Here is a 19,421-nt window from a genome sequence, read left to right as displayed (position 1 = left end):
TCATTGCTGTAAAAACCTTTTTTAAACTGCAGGGTGGCAGGCCACTCTGTACTTGCATTAAACAGACTTCAGGAGCATCGAGAAGGAAGCGATTAACTGACGGAGAGAATGGGGGGTCAGCAAATAGGTAGGTAACACTGGAGTTGATGCCGGAAGAATCAGTAGACATTTGATGCAAAGAAGAGGAAGGCTGAGGGGAACGGCATGAGCAAAGGTGAACTAGAGGAGGGCACACGGAGGAACAACGGGGGGCTGATATGCACGTATGCACACTGGTCTCGGGAGCCCTCTTGCTGCACTAAGGCAGGGGAAGAGAAGGCTCCTCCCACACCAGGGCCCACGGTCATTCTTTAACAGAGTTAAGCTTTACCTGAACTCCTGAGCCTAGGCCCAGAGTCTCTAAGTCACGGGCATGGACACATACCAATAATGTTGTTAATTTGCTGCTAAATACAAATGTACTCCACGGCCGTGCTCATTTCCTGAAAGGGAGAGTAACACAGAACGGCCCGGCCTTAGAATCAGCCCCAACCTCTCAAGCTGCTAACTCGTCGGGAAAGTAGTAACCTTACTGAACTTCCTTTTTCTCACCTGTTAAATGGGGAGGCTAAAACCCCAGATGACTGTGTGAATCATGGGGAGACAAAAGTTGGAGAGGTGCCTAGTGTAGAACTGGGCCTCCACAGGCACAGTGTCCCACCACATCCTCACATTATCTGGTAAAAGAATGTTCCAAAGTCCTAGAACCCGGGTCAGGAAGCTAAGACAGATTTTTGAAATCATGCACAAGAGTGAATGAGAGAAAATACAGTGCAGTTTCAGGACTGTAGGAGGCTACAAATTTCCCTTACCCAGTGGGACACTGGTGAGCAATAGTTTGGAATATTGTTTAGAATAAGTCTCATTTCATTCCAAAAGATGGCACATATCCTTCCAGTTAAGAGTGTGGTCAAAGAAGAGAATAAAATTCTAGTTCTAAAATATGCTAATAAAAAAGGAATTTATTTTTGTTCTTTGAAAATCTTAAAACACATGAATGACAAAATATGGTTTGTTAGTTGTCAATAATAAGGCAAGAAAGGAGTCCATACTCTATTCTACAGAGGGGGTTTGCAAGGGCACACACAAAAGCTTCTGACAATTTATACTGTGATAGAGGCTGGTTTTCAAAAAAGCCCGTATTTTTCTTGTCACCCGGCTGGGTAAGAGCACCTCTTGAAATCTTTGGCAAAGACTTTTTGTGGCTCTTTCTCTTCCTTAGTTCTGGTCACAGTTCTACTCCAATTAAAACTCTGAGGGACTGAGATTTACAATTCCCATACAATCTTCCATCTACACACTAGTCTCAATCCTGTCTCACCATGCCCCTGCAGCAAACCCACATACCCAGAATGTTATACCACTCAGTCCAACGTGTAAAGTTGAGGGGAAAGGGCCACAAGAAGAATATCAAAAACTGCAAAAAATATATTTCTTTCTCCTCCATCCACAGTGGAATGTACTTTAGTATCTACTTACAGAGAAAAGTAACTGGCACAGTTCCAACACACACTCACAGGTCTTCCCAGAGTCCAGGGCTTGATTTTTCACAATTGCTGAGGGAATATTGTTAGAATTATTTCAACCTGGTTTAGGGTTATGGCCATCATAAAATACAATCGTTGGTAACTTACAAACACCATTAATAAAAGATGGCCGCCCTGGCCAGTGTGCTCAGTGGTTAGAGTGCTGGCCCACACACCCAAGGACCATGGGTTCAATTTCCAGTCAAGTGCACATACCTGGGTTGCAGGTTTGATTCCTGGCCCTGGTTGGGGCGTGTGTGGGAGGCAGCTAATTGATGTCCCTCTCACACTGATGTTTCTCTTTCTCTATCTCTATTTCCCTCCCTTCCACTCTCTCTAAAAAAATCAATGGAAAAAATATCAAGTGAAGATTAACAACAAAAAAATTAAAATAAAAAATGCATATAATCAAAATATACACACAAAAATTTAAAAATAAATTAAAGATGGCCAACTCATAAATTCCAACAATAGGTTTCAACATTCAGTGGCTGACGGGATGGAAGATCTGCCTGCCCTTGAGCAGCAGAGCACCTCTGAGGCCCCTTAGGTTAAAAAGGGCATTCAACACAAAGGGAGTCTCTGATGATTCGTGAAATGCATTCTGAAGTCATCAAGAATGGAGGATGCAATCTGCTGTGCTTGGGGGTCTGACTCATTGTGCTCCTGGATGTCACACAAAAGCTGCAATCCTTCTTCTTCAACTAACATTTTGCAGTATTTGCTGGCTGGAAGAAAATTAAGCAAAAAACTTGATGGACAATTTGGTATTTTAAAGATTCCCAAGTCACCACATTCACCTTTTTGAAGCAAGGGTACAACGTTTTAAGCCCTCTGACAGAAGAAGTAATCTAAAATAAGTCAATTCAAAAGGACAGTCAATTCAAACTCAAATAATGCTTGGCTTGTGTAGTGACCAAACAGATGAGTATTTTAATATGTTTACTTCCAGATAACTCCATGATTCACATATCTCTAACCTTAGCAAAAAGGGATAAGAACAAGAACATCTTTTATTACAAAATTAATACACATTTCAGGTTCAGGCAATATGATGAATTAGATAAGCTGAAGACACCAGATGCTGGGTAAAATACAACTGAGAAATATTTAGATGCAAAGTTGAATGTACAAAGTAAAGATAATGTCCAGGAGCCAGATATATAGAGAAGAAAACACCTAACGTACATAACCTAACCTGCAGCTATTCCGGAGCAGGAAGGGACTGTCAGTTTCAGTAATACAGAAACTTAGATTCTAATTTAGGGAGTTAGAGACAAAATCAGTTCATAAAGTTGGTCCCTCAAAGGACTAGAAAAGACAAGGAATAAGACAATTGAAATACCTTTACATTGGGCTATGAGCCAAGCAATTTTTAAAATACTTTTACCACACGTGCATTTTTCCCTAGTTTGACTATATGTATATATATAATACATATATACATATACATACATATGTCATTATTCATATGTACATATATACACAAACACTTTAGATTTTCAGATGACTCATCTCTTACTCATTCACTTCAATTGTATTATATCCATAAATTGAAGAAAATTGACATCTGTACCTTAAGTCTTTCCATCTAGGAATAAAGTATGTCTCATAATTATTTCAGGCTTTTTAAGTTACCTTTTGGTTTTTTTAGTATTAAATTACAGCCTATTTTTCTTTTATAATAAAGGCCAAAAATTTTACAATTATCTTTAGCAAAAGACATAAGCTAAAAATTCTCAAAGGGGAATTTAAAATAGCAAAACATTAATCTAGCTGGGAAACAACTGACCCACCCAGCCTCCCACAAATCAGCAGATCTTTGTGTCACTAGAGAGTCTGCATGATAAACTGTTGAGTAAAAAGAGCAAACTATACAATAGAATGCACAGAATTGGCCCATTTTATCTAAAAATATCACATTCATATATAGTACATACTAACTATAGTATGTATATAGAAAAGCATCTTGAATAATAGTTAGAGCTATCAATTTTTAAAAATTTTTTATGAGTTTATTTGAGTCAAACTGACAACATATACCAGGGAGCAAGATCTCAAATGCTCCCTATAGCTATCAAGTTATTCTTTGTGCTTGCCTGTGGGAAATAGGCACATTCTATATTACTTGGTATTCACCCCAAATATATTACAATTTTGTTCTATTTTTAAAACTAATAAACTTTTTTTTCATTTTCTTTTTAGAAGGAATTAAATTAAGGACACAGGTGAACAGTTTTTCCAAATTCCATATTGAACTTAATCATTATACTGAATAATAGCTGCAAAACTACTGTTCTGAATACATACGGTTTTTACTGCAGACATGATACATAGCCCATAGTGCCCAGAGCTGAACCTCTGGTTGAGAGAAGTTGCCAAGGAGAGGAAAAAATGCCTTGAAGGATCTAAAAAGGCACAAAGAAGATGTTCATTCAGAACTGAGGCTAACATCAGGGATATAAGAATAATTTTCAACATTTCCCCATTAGAGACAATTCCTCACTGAAACAGATGTATTACTGAAAATATAATGGGAGCTAGTATTTAAGAAACTGCATTTTTAAGGAGGACCTATGTAATACTTTCAACAATAAGATTAAAACATAAAAGAAATTGCATTTTGGCCCTGGCTCAATTGGTTAGAATGTCATTCTGATACACTATGTTTGCGGGTTCGATCCCTGGTCAGGGCACATACAAAAACCACCCAATGAATGCATAAATAAATGGAACAATAAAATCAATGTGTGTCTGTGTCTGTCTGTCTGTCTCTCTCCTCTCTCCTCTCCTTTCCAAATTCAATAGGATAAAAACTTAAAAAATAAAAAAGAAATTGTATTCTGTTAAACACTATGCATTCAATATCTCATTTCATCCTTTACCCTTGCACACTGTCAACCTCATTTTACAGATGAGGAAAAGTGAGTCTAAGAAATTTTCTAAAAGTGATTTCCCAATATCATGAAGAAATTGGCTATTTAACTCTATTTTAGCACTGTGCCATGGCTTCTACATAGTGAGTCGACTGAGGACAAGCTTTAAGAAGAGCATTACATCATCATGAAATTACCTGTAGGTCACCAATGCTGTCATCTTACAACTTGAACTTGGCCAATTCTGGATGGTTACATACTATACAAAAAGAGAAGCAAGGATTCTAGTATTCCATCATTTTTAAAAGGTCATAATAGGCTGTTTCATTTGTAATTACATATATATTTAAAACAATCACAATTTTCAAATTACAGGCATAACTTAGCCAAATTTAGGTACACCTTCTTGCCAAAATATCAATTAGGTAAACCATTAAATATGTAGAATATGAACAAAGTCATGTGGAAAACAATGCCATAAAAAGGGGCTTCTGTTTAAAGATGGAGACCTGAGCATGCATCCACTCCTTCCCTCAATCCTGTGTACAGAATACTAATGCTTTAAAAGAAAAGGTAAACACACAAGGAACCAAGCAGAAAGAGAAGGATAACTGGTTCAGCAGATCTAGCACTGGGGAAGGTTAAAAAACAAAGCAACTTGAACAGAAACCCTGAAGAGATTTAAAAATCTGGCACACCAAGAATTTCAGGAAGATTAGAGGTGGGGTTAAAAATAAGAGATTGGTTAAAAAGCACCAAAGAATCAAGACTCCCAGATCTCCTCCTTCATCCTCCTGTACTGGGCAACCCATGAACATTTAAGGGTGGCATTACCATGCTAAAAACAGAGGCTAAAGTGATAATCCTATCCTATCCTATATAATAAAAGGCTAATATGCAAATAGACCGAACAGCAGAACAACTGAACCGGGCGCTATGATATCCCCTGACCACCAGGGGGCGTGCATGGAACATGGCAAGCAAAAGCCACAGCAGGATGATAGAGCAGGTGAGCGGGGGCGCCAGACCAAGGCAGGGCACTGGTCACTGTTATCAGAGCGAGCCTCTGGTGGTTACTGAAAATTCTTTGTTTCCACGTGCTGCAGTCCCACCTGGCACCCATACCCGCTGCCGGCACCAGCCCCACTTGCAACCACAGCCAGCGCTGGAGCCACCCCTTGTACCCACTGCCAGCACCTGATGCCGGTCCTGATCCCTTAGCACCGTCAGCGGGTGCAAGTGGCAGCTGCTGGCCCCAAATGCCCCTGAGGGGTTCTCTACTTCCCCCTGTTCCTAAGGGGCAATTGGGGCAGCAGCCGCTGCTCACACCCACTGACGGCGCCAGCCCCACTCGCACCCGCTGCTGGTGCTGGCCCCAATCACTCTGCACTGTCAGCTGGTGTGAGCAGGGTCAGCGCCGTCAGCAGGTGGGAGCAGCAGTGGCGGGAGCAGGGCTGTTGGCAGACAGGGGACCGGGGGTCAGGGACCAGGGTCGGGGGCGGCGGGAAGGGCCAGGCAGGGGCGTGGAGGATGGGCCGAGACCCACTCCTGTGCCCACTGCAGCCTCGCAGCCCACAGTTCCTTTCAAGGTGAACGAATTCGTGCACTGGGCCCCTAATCTAAATATAAAATACTGAGACTCCCCTGCCCTCAACTCTCTTCCTCTAGTGGACTTTCAGACTGTTGGCAGTCAAGCTTACGGTTTTTAATCAGGAGAATAAAAGATTCTTCAGATAAATCCCAACCAGTTCAGGACAAAAGATCTAATGACACTGACACTGAGGCACAATTAATCCAGATCACTCTATAAAGCCCGCAGTTGACAAGTTCTATCATCAGCACACAGCTTCCTGAACAGCTCCACTCTTAGGTATGAATGGACAGCTGAGGATCGCCATACACTAAGAAAATCTGTAACATCAAGGAAGAGAAATAGGAAAAAAGACCAACTTGAAGGAAACAGAGACCTTGGAAGAAGACAAAATTTTTTAAAAAATATATTTTATTGATTTTTTTACAGAGAGGAAGGGAGAGGGACAGAGAGTTAGAAACATCAATGAGAGAGAAACATCGATCAGCTGCCTCCTGCATACCCCCTCCTCCATACCCCCGCAACAAGTTACTAGTACATGCCCTTGACTGGAATCGAACCCGGGACCCTTCAGTCTGCAGGCCGACGCTCTATCCACTGAGCCAAACCGGTCAGGGCAGAAGATAAAATCTGAAAACAAAACCACTAAACTATCAGTAATACCTTTAAAGAGATAATAGGGGTTCTGGGAAATTTAAATTATAATAGCAAAAATGCAAAATCCAATAGAAGTTGAAATAAGATTTTTTTTTTAATGATAAATAGGGTGATATGAAAAGATGAATCTGTCAGAACCAACATTTCCGAACCCGCCCCCCTCCCCGCCAAAAAAAAAGGAGGAGAGAGGAATGGTAGGAAGGAAAGAAGAGAGGAAGAAATTCCCTAGAACTGAAGGAGAGAGAGATGGGGGGAAGAAAGGAAGAAATTTCCCAGAACTGAAAGAAATGAGCTTCAGGACCCCTAACTGGCCAAACATAACAGATGAAAATATACCCACACCGAGGGAACACCTCTGTGATTTCCAAACACCGAGAACAAAAATCGTAAAGCTTTCAAAGTTAAAGACAAAAGGTCAATGACTTAAAAATTCCAAAGGGAAACTATTTCAAAACTAAAATTCTATACTCAGAATAAGGTCTCAAATTTTCTATTTCACGCATCTCTTCTTAAGAAGCTACTGGAGGATGTGGTCCAACAGAATGAGGGAGTACACCAAAATACAGGCAGGCATGCAATCCAGGAAGCAGGAAATCCAATACTAGAGAGACCAAAGAATTTCTAGAAGGATGTTTCTAACTCTCTATCTCTTCCCTTCCTCTCTGTAAAAAAATCAATAAAATATATTAAAAAAAAACAAACAAAAAAAACGAACAAGTAAAAAACAGACCAGATGACAGACACAGAGGCTCTGGGCAAGAACTGTCTGAGAAGATGAAGTGGATGGAATATATTTGAAGGTACAAAAGGAGATTTGTACTTGCAAGTATAAGAAAGGATGTGCATAGGGACAGTGAGAAAAAGAAACTTCATTTTATAGAATGGGAAAATGAACTGATAGAGAATGCCTAAATTTGCAAAGTCAAGAAGGAGCAATATGTCATTTAGAGATATGGAGGTAAATACCAAAAGAAATCGCTTTAAAAAGAGCTGAATGTGAGAAAGAGAATTGGAATAAGCTATATACAATGCGTGCATGTAACTTTTTTATAAAAGAAAAAATGCAACAAAATGTTAATAGAGATTAGCTTTGTAGGGTAGGGTATGCATGATTTATAATATTTTCTTTATACTTTTCTATGTTTCTCACTTTCTACAATGAATACATGTTTCTAAAACTCTTGTATCTGGACAAACAGGTTTTCTCTAAGAGATTGTGCAGGGCTTTGCAGAGGAATGGCTCTTGTACCAGATCTTGGAGAAGAGTAGTCCTCTGAAGGTCACAGGACACCCAGGGCTGTGGGTCAGATGCCAGGTGGGCTATGACGCCTGCAGCGAAATAGCTGACTTCCATCGCTGTGCTATGGAGCAAGACGCTGATATGCTTCACCACATCTTCGGTCACCAGCTCGGAAGAGAGTCCTCTGACTTCAGCTACGTTGTTCTACAGGTCACATGGAGCAGACAGGATCAGAGACAGGAAAGGAGGGCAGAATCAGGAACCGGCTACTCTCCCTCTCCTAGTGCTCAGCTCAAATACGTTGGTAACACTTAGTTCCATCCTACTCCCTCTCAATGTAGCCTAATACCCACAATCCCACCTCTTCATGAGGATGATCAGCAATAACAACTGAGTAAGCACTTACTATGTGCCAGGCACTGAACTAGATAAACAAAAAGGTCTTTTCATCTACCTTGTCATAACGCAGAAATCTGACATTCAGTAAGACTAACTGGGCTGGTTAACACTAACACCTGGTTGAATTAGAATATAAATCCAGGCCTGACTCAAATACTAAATATTCCTAGGAGTCTACGATATGTTTTATTAGCTTGAAATTCAACAGTAATAATAGAAGGCAGGTAGTTTTTTATTTTATATATCGTATTCATTTTCTATGCTGTGTAACTAATTGCCACAAACTCAGTGGCTTAAAACAACACACATTTTTCTCTCAGTTTCTGCGGGTCATGAGCCCAGGCATGGCTTGACTGGGTACTCTACTCTGAGGTCTCACAAGGCTGCCATCCAAGTGTCAGGTGGGCAGCATTCGCATCTAGCCCTCGCTGCGCCACCAGATGACTGCAGCTACGAGTAACTCCACAGGAGACCGCATGACAATACAGCTGAACTGAGTTCAAGCTGTTGACCCACAGATTCATAAGTAAATAAAATGGCTGTTGTTTTAAGCTGTAGTCTGTTCAAAGCAATAGATGACTGATATACAATGGTATTTAGATTGAACAAGTTAATGCATGTCAATGCTTAAGAAAGTGCCTAGCATACAGTAGGTACAACATAAATGTTAGTTTTCTGATTTCTTAAGTAATTAGAATTAAAACAAAAACCTTACCAAAAGTCCAAGTACTTTGCTTTGTATTGATGATCCTGAAAAAGTCTGTTAAAAGAATATATAGTTACTTTATCATGAAGAAGAGAACTTTACATATAAATTTAGTCTTGAATTACTACCTCCAAAACTTGAATGAAGATTGCCAGTCCTTGATTTTCCATAAAGTGCTTGCAGGCAACTGGAGACTCATCTGTAAGATTCCAAAGTGCTTTCAAAGCAAACAAGAGGGTGACATCATCTAAATTCTCAGTAGTCTTTTGTTTTACTATTGCTAGAAGTTCCTACAAACAAAGAGACAGGGAGTGAGATACCCTAATGACTAACTCAATTCCATTAAAAGAAAAGCCACAGTTAAGAAAAGCTATAGAATCAAACCTGGGTTCTAACAAGTTCTACTATTTAAAAGCTTTGTGATCCATTTTTCCCTATAAAATGAATTATATCTATCTCCTAGGGTTTCTATGAGGATTAAATGGAAAAAAAAAATTGAAGTTTAATGAGCACTTCAATCTAGTTCTTGGTGCTTGTTAATAAATCTATAGTCAAGTATGTATTAGCTTTCCTATTCATTTATTGAGAATGTCTAGTCATCACCTTCTGGAAGTCAGACATTTATTCAGATAAGAGAGACAAATCAAAACAATGGTTTTTCTCAACTACATAAAATAAATTTAGATTCTGGTAAATGCTCTGAAGGAAATACATTAAAGAATTTACTTAGAGCCCTAGCTGGTTTGGCTCAATGGATAGAGCATCAGCCTGCGGACTGAAGGGTTCAATTCCAGTCAAGGGCACATGTCCAAGTTGTGGGCTCAATCCCCAGTAGGGGACATGCAGGAGGCAGCCGATGGAATGATTCTCTCTCATCATTGATGTTTCTGTCTCTCTCCCTCTCCCTTCCTCTCTGAAATCAATAAAATAATAATTTTTTAAAAAAAAGAATTTACTTCGAAAACATGGGAGAGAGGAGCCTCCATACTGAGAAGGGTTAGCTAGCTAGCTTAATTAGGCAGACAGGAAGAGGAGGGGGTCCAGGAAGGCAGAGGTATCTTTGGCCTGAGCAATTAAAACAACCTTAGGTAAAGCAAAAGCAGCCCTGACCTAAAAAGGAGACATATATTAAACTTTAGGCAATAAATTTAAAAAAAAAGCCTAAGGAATTAGAGGACTAATTCAGACTAAGAACTATGACTTGAATCCTTTTCTCTTTGCAATTAATAAAAATAAATGTCAAACACACACACAGCAAAAAAAAAAAAGCAGCCCTGACCTGAGTTGCTGGGAGAGCCACAAGGAATAATAAAACATCTCCAGCCAAGACAACCGAGAGCCATAAGGGAGATAAAAATCAACTCCAACCTGAACAGGTAAGATAGATATGTGAAGGGCACCACGTGGGCTTTGAGCTTTGAAACTAATACTGCATAGCAGAATGACCAAATGAGGAAAGCAAGGGGGTCCTAAATTAAGGAAAGGTCCAATTAGAAAGGGTCTGGTCCAGACAAAGAACTGCTGCCTTTGTAAACCCAGAGACAGAGATTGAGCAGATTTTAGATTTTGGATTTTTCCCCATTAGAGAGAGAGAGAGAGAGAGAGAGAAAGCAGGCTTTTCTCCTTTGGGTATCCCCTCTACCCAGATGGAATTTGTATATGCTTCCAATAAACATCTGCATTTTCCGAGAGTTTATTCTTCAAACTTCATGAGGACAAGGACCCACAAAAGAATCTGCACCCTCAACCCCATGTTTCAATACCAAGGTAATATATCAACTGAGACAAAAGAAAAAGAGGATGCCAACCAGGAAAGGAATGGGGACACAGAGAAGAGGTGGGGGGAGAGCCTATGCCAGGCAAAGAAAAAGGGTGCTGTTCCAGGCCAATGAACAGTCAGTATGGCTAGAGGGTAACACTAACATAACCATTATATCCCTAATAGTTTGAAAGAAACCACTGGCTCTCATTAACAGATATTCCAACATACCATTTCAGTTCAGAACATTTCTGGACATAGTTAAGCTGGTATTTATGCTTTCTTTCAAGCATATTAGAATATCATGTGAGAGGAAAAAGACAGCCATTTTCAAGTAACCAGTAAATGAAAAGATACATAAAATATAACAGCACGAAACAAATCAGACTATCAGAAGGAATGAGGTGATCACAAATATTTTACCCAGCTAAGATAGAATATATAAAGAGAGTTCATTGCAAAAATAAAGCTGTAAGAGCCAAGATAATATAAGCAAGGCACTGGTAGCCATCACCTAGACAGTCAATAGGGTGAAAGGTAGCAAGACAAGAGAGGGAGCAGGGGACGTGAGGCTGACCCTGAAAGTAACGACTGTGGCCAAGCCTAAGGTTAGATGTTTTACATATTTTACCTTAATGATACTCAAACGAACTGAAATACAGTCTCACTCCTATGACAGATGCCTGTTTTTCAGATGAAGCCAGCTTTCAGATGAAGGATCTGAAGCACAAAGATAAGTGACTTATCTAAGCTCTTCTGGCTCGTGGCTGAAAATCTGGTTTGTTCTCATCTGAAGCCGGAACAACCTAAAACTATTTCTCCAAGAACTACAGTGCTATTCTTCCCTCTGTGTCACTTTCCTTACTTGCTCCCTATCTATATCAATAGCTTTATTTCTCCATCTCTGCCTCTATTCCTGTTATCATTCCCAACAACTTCAATGTTCCTCCATCGCATCATCTTGGCAAAACTCCTACCTTGGTTAAATCCTACTTCATGCCCCATCCCCAAAATTCTGAATATTGAAAAAGATGTGCTTGAGCCTCACTTTCATTATCTCACAAAAAATTTCAAAAGGGTATTTAATTGTCCCTGGCAATCCTACTATATTTCTCAACGAGTTTGCTCTAAAGACTACTATTTCATAATTCTCTCTCCTCAAACTGTAATCACTATCTTCTTACTTTTCTCACTTGATCACTTTATCTAATTTTTCACTGAGAACTATAACTATTCTTCCTAAAAACACCTACCAACCTACTTGTACTTGCATCGATGTAATCTGCCATCCTTTCTGCTCCAATCTAAAGCCAAGAGGTTTACTTCTGCTCTATATACAATTCCTATACACACACAAAGATTTGACACCAAAATTATTTCCTTCTATTTTGCCTATGCTATCAATTTTTCCCTCTTTTCAAAAATAGTCCTATGATCATAAAATAGAAATATCACATGATCTCACTTATATATGTAATCTAATGAACAAAATAAATTGACAAACAAAATAGATCCAGAGACATGGAAGCATGCAACAGACTGACCATTCTCAGAAAGAAGGGGGGGAGGGATTAATCAAAGAACGTATATGTATATATGCATTACCCATGGACACAGACAATAATGAGGTGAAGGCCTGGGGAGGGGGCGGAGCTGGGGAGGAGAGGGACAATGGGGGGGAAAATACTTTCAACAATAAAGAGAATTTTTTTTTCTTATATTTTATTGATTTTGGAGAGGATGGGAGAGGGAGAGAGAGATAGAAACATCAATGATGAGAATCATTGACTGGCTGCCTCCTGCACGCCCTCCACTGGGGATGGAGCCCGCAACCCAGGCATGTGCCCTTGGCCGGAATCGAACCTGGGACGCTTCAGTCCCCAAGCCAAGGCCCTATGCACTGAGCCAAACCAGCTAGGGCTAAAGAGAATTTTTTTTTAAAAAAACAACAACTATATATTTGAAAAAAGCCAATAACCCAGAATATAAGGCTATGAACAGACAGTTCTCAGGATATAAAATTCTTAAATTTTAAAAAAAAGGTTCAAGCCTCATCTTAAAATAAGTGCAAAATAAAACAATGTATATTTTTATGTAAATAATGTTAGCATAATCAGCAAACTCTTAAATTACTGATTTATTAAAACTGTGATATGTTTGTGGGGTTGAGGGAGGAGGTAATTTGTAGAAATATATACAGAAGAGCTAAGTTCTTATTTACCATAGCAGTAGAATCACTAGATAACATCTAAAACCAATCACCCAAGAATTCACAAAAAAAAGTTTTTTAATTGCAGTTACTAAATAAGCATTTTATTCAGAGATGTGAAGGTAAATACCACAAGAAAAAGCTATAATAGTAATTTCTTCTGAGGAGCAGGTCTTACAGATTTTTCATTTTTTAGGCCTTACAGAACGATCTGATTTTATAAAGTATGTTCATAAATTACTTTCACTGAAAAAAGTGGTAAAAGTGACGAACAACCTACCTTAACTGCCCTGAGGAGCTCGTCTTTAAGCTGTGCAATTTGCTCACTTGAGAGCTGTAAGCAAACAAAAAGCTGACAGTGAAATATCAGATCTCCATCAAAGCTCCATCAGAACTAAGGGGAAAGAGATCTTGCCTTTAGCAATCACATACCTGCAAGGCCAGAATAGAGGTGATGCTCACTGCCATTGTTTGCATCTGGGGGTTTTCATGTTTACAGACCCATCTCATCACAAATTTGGCAGCATCAAACCTGAAAAGCAGTAATTTTCTCACAATAAAGTTTGTAGAACTGTATATGAGGAAAAAAATCACTTAACCTACCCCTATAATCCTGTAATAAAAAGCCTCAACTTCTGTAGCCTCAGCTATGAAAACCAAGAGCATTTGGCAAAAAGAGATCAGAAGAAGAAAGCATGCAAATAAGAATGTGAGCAAAATGCACAGGATTCAAAGAAAGATAAGCAGATTTAAGAAAGATTTAGTGTACCCTAGTCAGTTTGGCTCAGTAGATAGAGCATTGCCCTGCGGACTGACCAGGTTTGATTCTGGTCAAGGGCACATGCCCAGGTTGCGGGCTTGATCCCCAGTAGGGAGTATGGAGAAGGCAGCCAGTCAATGATTCTCTCTCATCATTTTGTGTTTTTTTTTGTTTGTTTTTTTAAAATATAATTTATTGATTTTTTACAGAGAAGAAGGGAGAGGGACAGAGAGTCAGAAACATCGATGAGAGAGATTAGATCGATCAGCTGCCTCCTGCACGCCCCGCCACTGGGGATGTGCCCGCAACCAGGGCACATGCCCCTGACTGGAATCGAACCCGGGACCCTTGAGTCCGCAGGCTGACGCCCTATCCACTGAGCCAAACTGGTTCGGCTCTCTCTCATCATTGATGTTTCTATCTCTCTCTCCCTCTCCCTTCCTCTCTGAAATAAAAAAAAAGAGAGAAAGATTTCTTTTTTAGCATTCAGTTTCTACTATGATGAGTCTGAAAAAGAAAAGAAGTTCCAAGAGAAGTAGTAATTTGTAATCTGAACTGTAGACACAGCAAGCAAATCAATTAGCTAGAGAGAATTCACACCCTTTTGTAGGGGCAGCTGTTCTTCAGCTCTGATCATTTAGGAATGTAGTAGACTGAGTTGAGAAAGATCCTCCAGGTTTTCAAGAGAAGGTAGAAACAGAGATTTTTTTTTAATGAGGAGGACCACTTTCCCTATTGTATTTTTAAAAGTCAACTCCCATTTCAAGTACACATTTTCAATTAGATTTGTGAATGGCTTCGCCTATACCAGCACCCATAAGTCACAGGCTTTGTTCATGAGAAACTATGCTTTTGGCAGCAGCAACTATTATAAATGTTTTCGAACTCATGAATCTGAGAGATTACAAAGGCTTCAATAGGAATCCCTATGGAGTCTAGGATGAGGATGTTTTAAAATTACTAACAATAAAATAGTAACAAAAAGAATGAGTAATATTTAGAACAACCTATACTTCTTAAGCGAGGCACTGTTTTAAGTTCTTTACAAACATTATATCTAATCCTCATAAGTCATATTTTACAAATGAGAAAACTTAGGCACAGATCATGAAAGGGCTAGAGTTTGAATTAAAGTATGTTTGACTCTCTGGAGCCCCAGGTTTTACTACTCTGAAGCTCTGAACTGAAATCACATTTAGGGAAACAACATTTGCAGACAAGGTACTTCCAATCACCTCTGGGGAAGAGGCTCAACAGAGCATTCTCCCCAAACACCGAGTCCCAGCCTTAATCAGTCTCTCCTTGCTAAGCTAATAACCCAAAAGCCAACAATGCTCAGAGTAACACTGGTCAACACCCCAGAATCAAATGATCAAAATTTATACTCGCCTGTCAAATGGAACATCCACAAGAATCCTGGAATTGGTTAAGGAGAGAAGACAATTCTTTTGCAACTTTAAGGGAATAAAGAAAATTAATTTTGAGTAAATGTGTACTCAATTCTAAGTAAGGGTTCTATGCATTTGGAAGGTGCTACCAATGAGCCTTTCTGTGCACCTGGCCCTCTCCAAGTTCTTCATTTAATCTTACCAATAAACTCTATCACATGCACCTTTGCCTAAAGAACAATCCTCCCCCACCCCCTTTTTCAGGGTGGGGGGGGCGGTGGTCAGTAAAGTGGCTGCATGTATGTCAGTCCCAATCAATTCCCTGAAGCCTAGTGCACCTACTAATTGATAAATGTCTACACCATATCCAATAACTACTAGTAACTATGCTAGAACTTCTACTTTCTACATAAGACTGGTAGGGGTTGAACTGGGCCTTTATAGATAGGAAAAGAAGAAGGCCTCCTGGGAAAGCTATAGAAATAGAGAAATGTAACATGTCTTTGAAAAGCCATGAGGAGGCCAGTATGACAAAAATATAGTGTATGAGGCAGGTCAGAAACCTGAAATGCCAACAGGAACTAGGCAGTAACATAAACAAGTGAAGGACGTTGAGTGTGAAATAACAGGAGAGTGGTAGGATTATGACGAACTGGGCGATTCATGCCCTCTTATAAGGGCAGTTGTTACTCAGCTCCAACTGACAACTGCCATGCAGAAATTAAGACTGAATTGAGGCCGGGCAGTGCAACGGTGGTGGCGGCACCTCGGAGCTGGTGGTCGGGGTGTCCTGCCGTCACCACGTCTTCCCGGTCTCCTTCCCCCGCTGCGCAGGGCTTCATAGGATCACATTAACAAAAGCATGATGGAGTTTTATGAGTCAACATATTTTATTGTTCTTATTCCTTCATAGTTATTACAGCAATTTTCCTCTTCTTCTGGCTTTTCATGAAAGAAACATTATATGATGAAGTTCTTCCAAAACAGAAGAGAGAACAAAAGCTATTCCTACCAAAACAGATAAAAAGAAGGCAGAAAAGAAAAATAATAAAAAGAAAGAAATCCAGAATGGGAACCTTCATGAATCCGGTTCTGGGAGTGTACCCTGGGACTTTAAATTATCTGATGCCTTGGCTGTAGAAGATGAGCAACTTGTACCTGTTCCACTGAATGTGGTTGAAACTTCTAGTGGTGTTAGAGAAAGAAAAAAGAAGGAAAAGAAACACAAGCCTGTACTAAAAGAGCAGGTCACCAAAGAAAGTGATGTATCAAAGATTCCAAGCAAAAAAGTAGAACCTGTCCCAATTACTAAACGACCCCCACACACCCCCCCGAAGCAGCTGCCTCAAAGAAGAAACCAGGACAGAAGTCTAAAAATGAAAGCGGTATTATAATCTACTTAACTTTATTGGATGATAGTATTTGCTTTTAATAACTTTAGAGCTTGAAATTCACACCTAATAAAGTATTAGATGTGCATACAAAATGTTAAAAAAAAAAAAGACTGAATTGAGAAGGATCTTCCAACTTTTTAAGAGAAAGTAGAAATGGAAAAAGATTTTAATGAAGAAAGACCACCTTTTTTGTTCCATTTTAAGTACACATTTCATCAGTTTGACAAATTTATACAGCTGTGTAACAACTACCCCCACACCACCATCATAATCAAGGAAAAAAACTATATCACCACAAAGAGTTCCCCTTTGCCCCTTCTAATCAATCCTGGCCTTGCAAACCCCAGCCCTGGAAAATTACACTGACATCACACTTTAGTCTGTTCTAAGTTCTCACATAAATGAAATAATATAATATCTACTCTTTTGTGTCTGGCTTTTTGCTCAGCATATAATATTTTTGAGATTCATCCATGTACTTCAACCAGTATTCATTCCTTTTTACTGCCAATATGTGTATTTACTCATATGAATATATCATAATTGTTTATTCACCTGCTGTTGGACATTTGGAAGTTTTCAGTTTTGGGGGATTATGAATAAAGATATTATGAACAGTTGTGTGTAAGTGTTTATATGGATATATACTTTCCTTTCTCTAAGAGTAGGATGACTAGGTAGTATAGAAGGTGTATGTCTTAACTTTTAAGACTGTGGAACTGGTAGTTGGATCATTTTACATTCTTAACATCAATATATGAGAATTTCATATGTTCCACATCCTTGTCAATACTTTGTATTGTCAGTCTTTTAATTTCAACCAATCTAGGGGTTGTACAATAACAACTTATTGTGGTTTTCATCTGCATTTCTACTGACTAAAGATACTAAGCATCTTTTCATGTGCTCATTTGTCACCTGCCCATCTTCTTTGGTGAAATGTCTTTTCAAATCTTTTGCCTTTTCTAAAAATTGGTTTATTGCCCTGACGGGTTTGGCTCAGTAGATAGAGCGTGACCTGCAGACTCAAGGGTCCCGGGTTTGATTCCAGTCAAGGGTATGTACCTTGGTTGCGGGCACATCCCCAGTTGGGGGTATGCAAGAGGCAGCTGATTGATGTTTCTAACTCTCTATCCCTCTCCCTTCCTCTCTGTAAAAAATCAATAAAATATATTTTAAAAAAATAAATAAATAAATAAATAATTGGTTTATTTTGTGTTACTGAATTATGAGTTCTTTATATCCAGCCCTAGCTGGTTTGGCTCGGGGTAGAACGTCGGCCTGCATACCGAAGGGTCCCAGGTTCCATTCCAGTCAAGGGCACATGCCCAAGTTGCAGGCTCAATTCCCAGTGGGGGGCGTGCAGGAGGCAGCCGATCAATTATTCTCCCTCATTAACGTTTCTGTCTCTCTCTCTCTCTCTCTCTCTCTCTCTCTCTCTGAAATTAATAAAAATATATATTTTTTTAAAAAGAGTCCTTTATATTCTGGATAAAAGACCTCTGAAATATATATAGGGTGGGGCAAAAGTAGGTTTAGTTGTTCACATGGAAAATGATACAATTAATAAATAGTAATACAAGAATAAACTCTGTGCAAAAGATAAACCAAACAACTTACATACTTATATGCATAGCCCATGAACATGGACAATAGGGTAGTGAGGACCTGGAGGGGTGGGTAAGGGCTGGGAGGAGGTGAGCAAAGGGGAGAATGGGAAACACCTGTAATACTATCAACAATCCTATCTAATAAAAGACAAATAGGGTAATTAACCGTACCTCCGATACGATTCCCATTGGCTAATCAGGGCGATATGCAAATTAACTGCCAACCAAGATGGCAGCCGGCAGCCACACAGCTAAAGTGAACAGGAGGCTTGGTTGCCCCGGTGATGGAGGAAGCCAAGGTTCCCTGCCTGCCGCTGCCGGCCTCTGAGCTGCACTCTAAGCAACAATGTTGCAATTACAGAAGCTAAACAAACTCCAGAAACCTGCTTTCAGCCAGCTGGGTCTCAGAGCTGGAGCTGCAACAGTGTTTCAATTATAGAAGCCAAACAAACCCCAGATACCTGCTTTCAGCAGCCGAGGCCTCAAGCTGGAGCCAGGCCTCAGAGCTAGAGCTGGCTCTCAGCTCCAGTGACAGCCATAGAAGGTAAATAAATCTCAGAATTAAAAGAAAAAAAAGGAGAGGTTGGGAGCTTCAGTTGCCCACCAGCCTGAAAATGGCCCTCAGCCCCTCACCCAGACTGGCCAGGCACCCCAGTGGGGACCCCCACCCTGAAGGGGGTGCAACCAGCTGCAAACAGCCATCAGCCCCTCATCCAGGCTGGCCAGGCACCCAAGCAGGACCCCCACCCTGATCCGGGACACCCTTCAGGGCAAACCAGCTGGCCCCCACCCATGCACCAGGCCTCTATCCTATATAGTAAAAGGGTAATATGCAAACTGACCCTAACAGCAGAAAGACTGGGAATGACTGGTCACTATGACACACACTGACCACCAGGGGGCAGATGCTCAATGCAGGAGCTGCCCACTGGTGGTCAGGGCGCTCTCACATGGGGAGCTCTGCTCAGCCACAAGCCAGGCTGACGGCTGCCAGTAAAGCGGTAGTGGTGGGAGCCTCTCCTGCCTCCTCAGCAGCGCTAAGGATGTCCGACTGCAGCTTAGGCCTGCTCCCTGCTGGCAAGTGGACATCCCCCGAGGGCTGCTGGGCTGCCAGAGGGATGTCTGATTGCCATCTTAGGCCCAATCCCCCGGGGAAGCAGGCCTAAGCCAGCAAGTGGTCATCCCCCGAGGGGTCCCAGACTGCAAGAGGGCACAGGCCGGGCTGAGGGGGACCCCCCCAACCCCAGTGCACAAATTTTTGTGCACC

At 40.4% G+C, this 19,421-nt stretch overlaps 1 protein-coding gene across 1 annotated transcript in view; it reads right to left on the bottom strand.

The window, feature by feature from the left end:
- Positions 1–2,129: 2,129 nt before the first annotated feature.
- Positions 2,130–19,421, bottom strand: part of ZYG11A (zyg-11 family member A, cell cycle regulator) — a 33,828-nt gene continuing 16,536 nt past the window's right edge. Inside the window, exons 6-14 of the mRNA XM_070403335.1 lie at positions 15,152–15,216; positions 13,435–13,534; positions 13,283–13,336; positions 9,163–9,324; positions 9,044–9,088; positions 7,939–8,133; positions 4,639–4,700; positions 3,876–3,973; positions 2,130–2,293 (exon numbers count right to left, since the gene is read on the bottom strand). Of these exons, the coding sequence (XP_070259436.1) occupies positions 2,130–2,293; positions 3,876–3,973; positions 4,639–4,700; positions 7,939–8,133; positions 9,044–9,088; positions 9,163–9,324; positions 13,283–13,336; positions 13,435–13,534; positions 15,152–15,216 (945 nt within the window). The remainder of the gene's footprint in view (positions 2,294–3,875; positions 3,974–4,638; positions 4,701–7,938; positions 8,134–9,043; positions 9,089–9,162; positions 9,325–13,282; positions 13,337–13,434; positions 13,535–15,151; positions 15,217–19,421) is intronic.

The sequence above is a fragment of the Myotis yumanensis genome, unplaced genomic scaffold, assembly GCF_028538775.1.
Source record: "Myotis yumanensis isolate MYYU_CA2020_CCGP unplaced genomic scaffold, mMyoYum1.0.hap1 SCAF_2, whole genome shotgun sequence".
NCBI classification, from domain to species: domain Eukaryota; kingdom Metazoa; phylum Chordata; class Mammalia; order Chiroptera; family Vespertilionidae; genus Myotis; species Myotis yumanensis.
The sequence above is the reverse complement of the archived record's forward strand: the minus strand, read 5'-3'. Positions and strand labels throughout refer to the sequence as shown.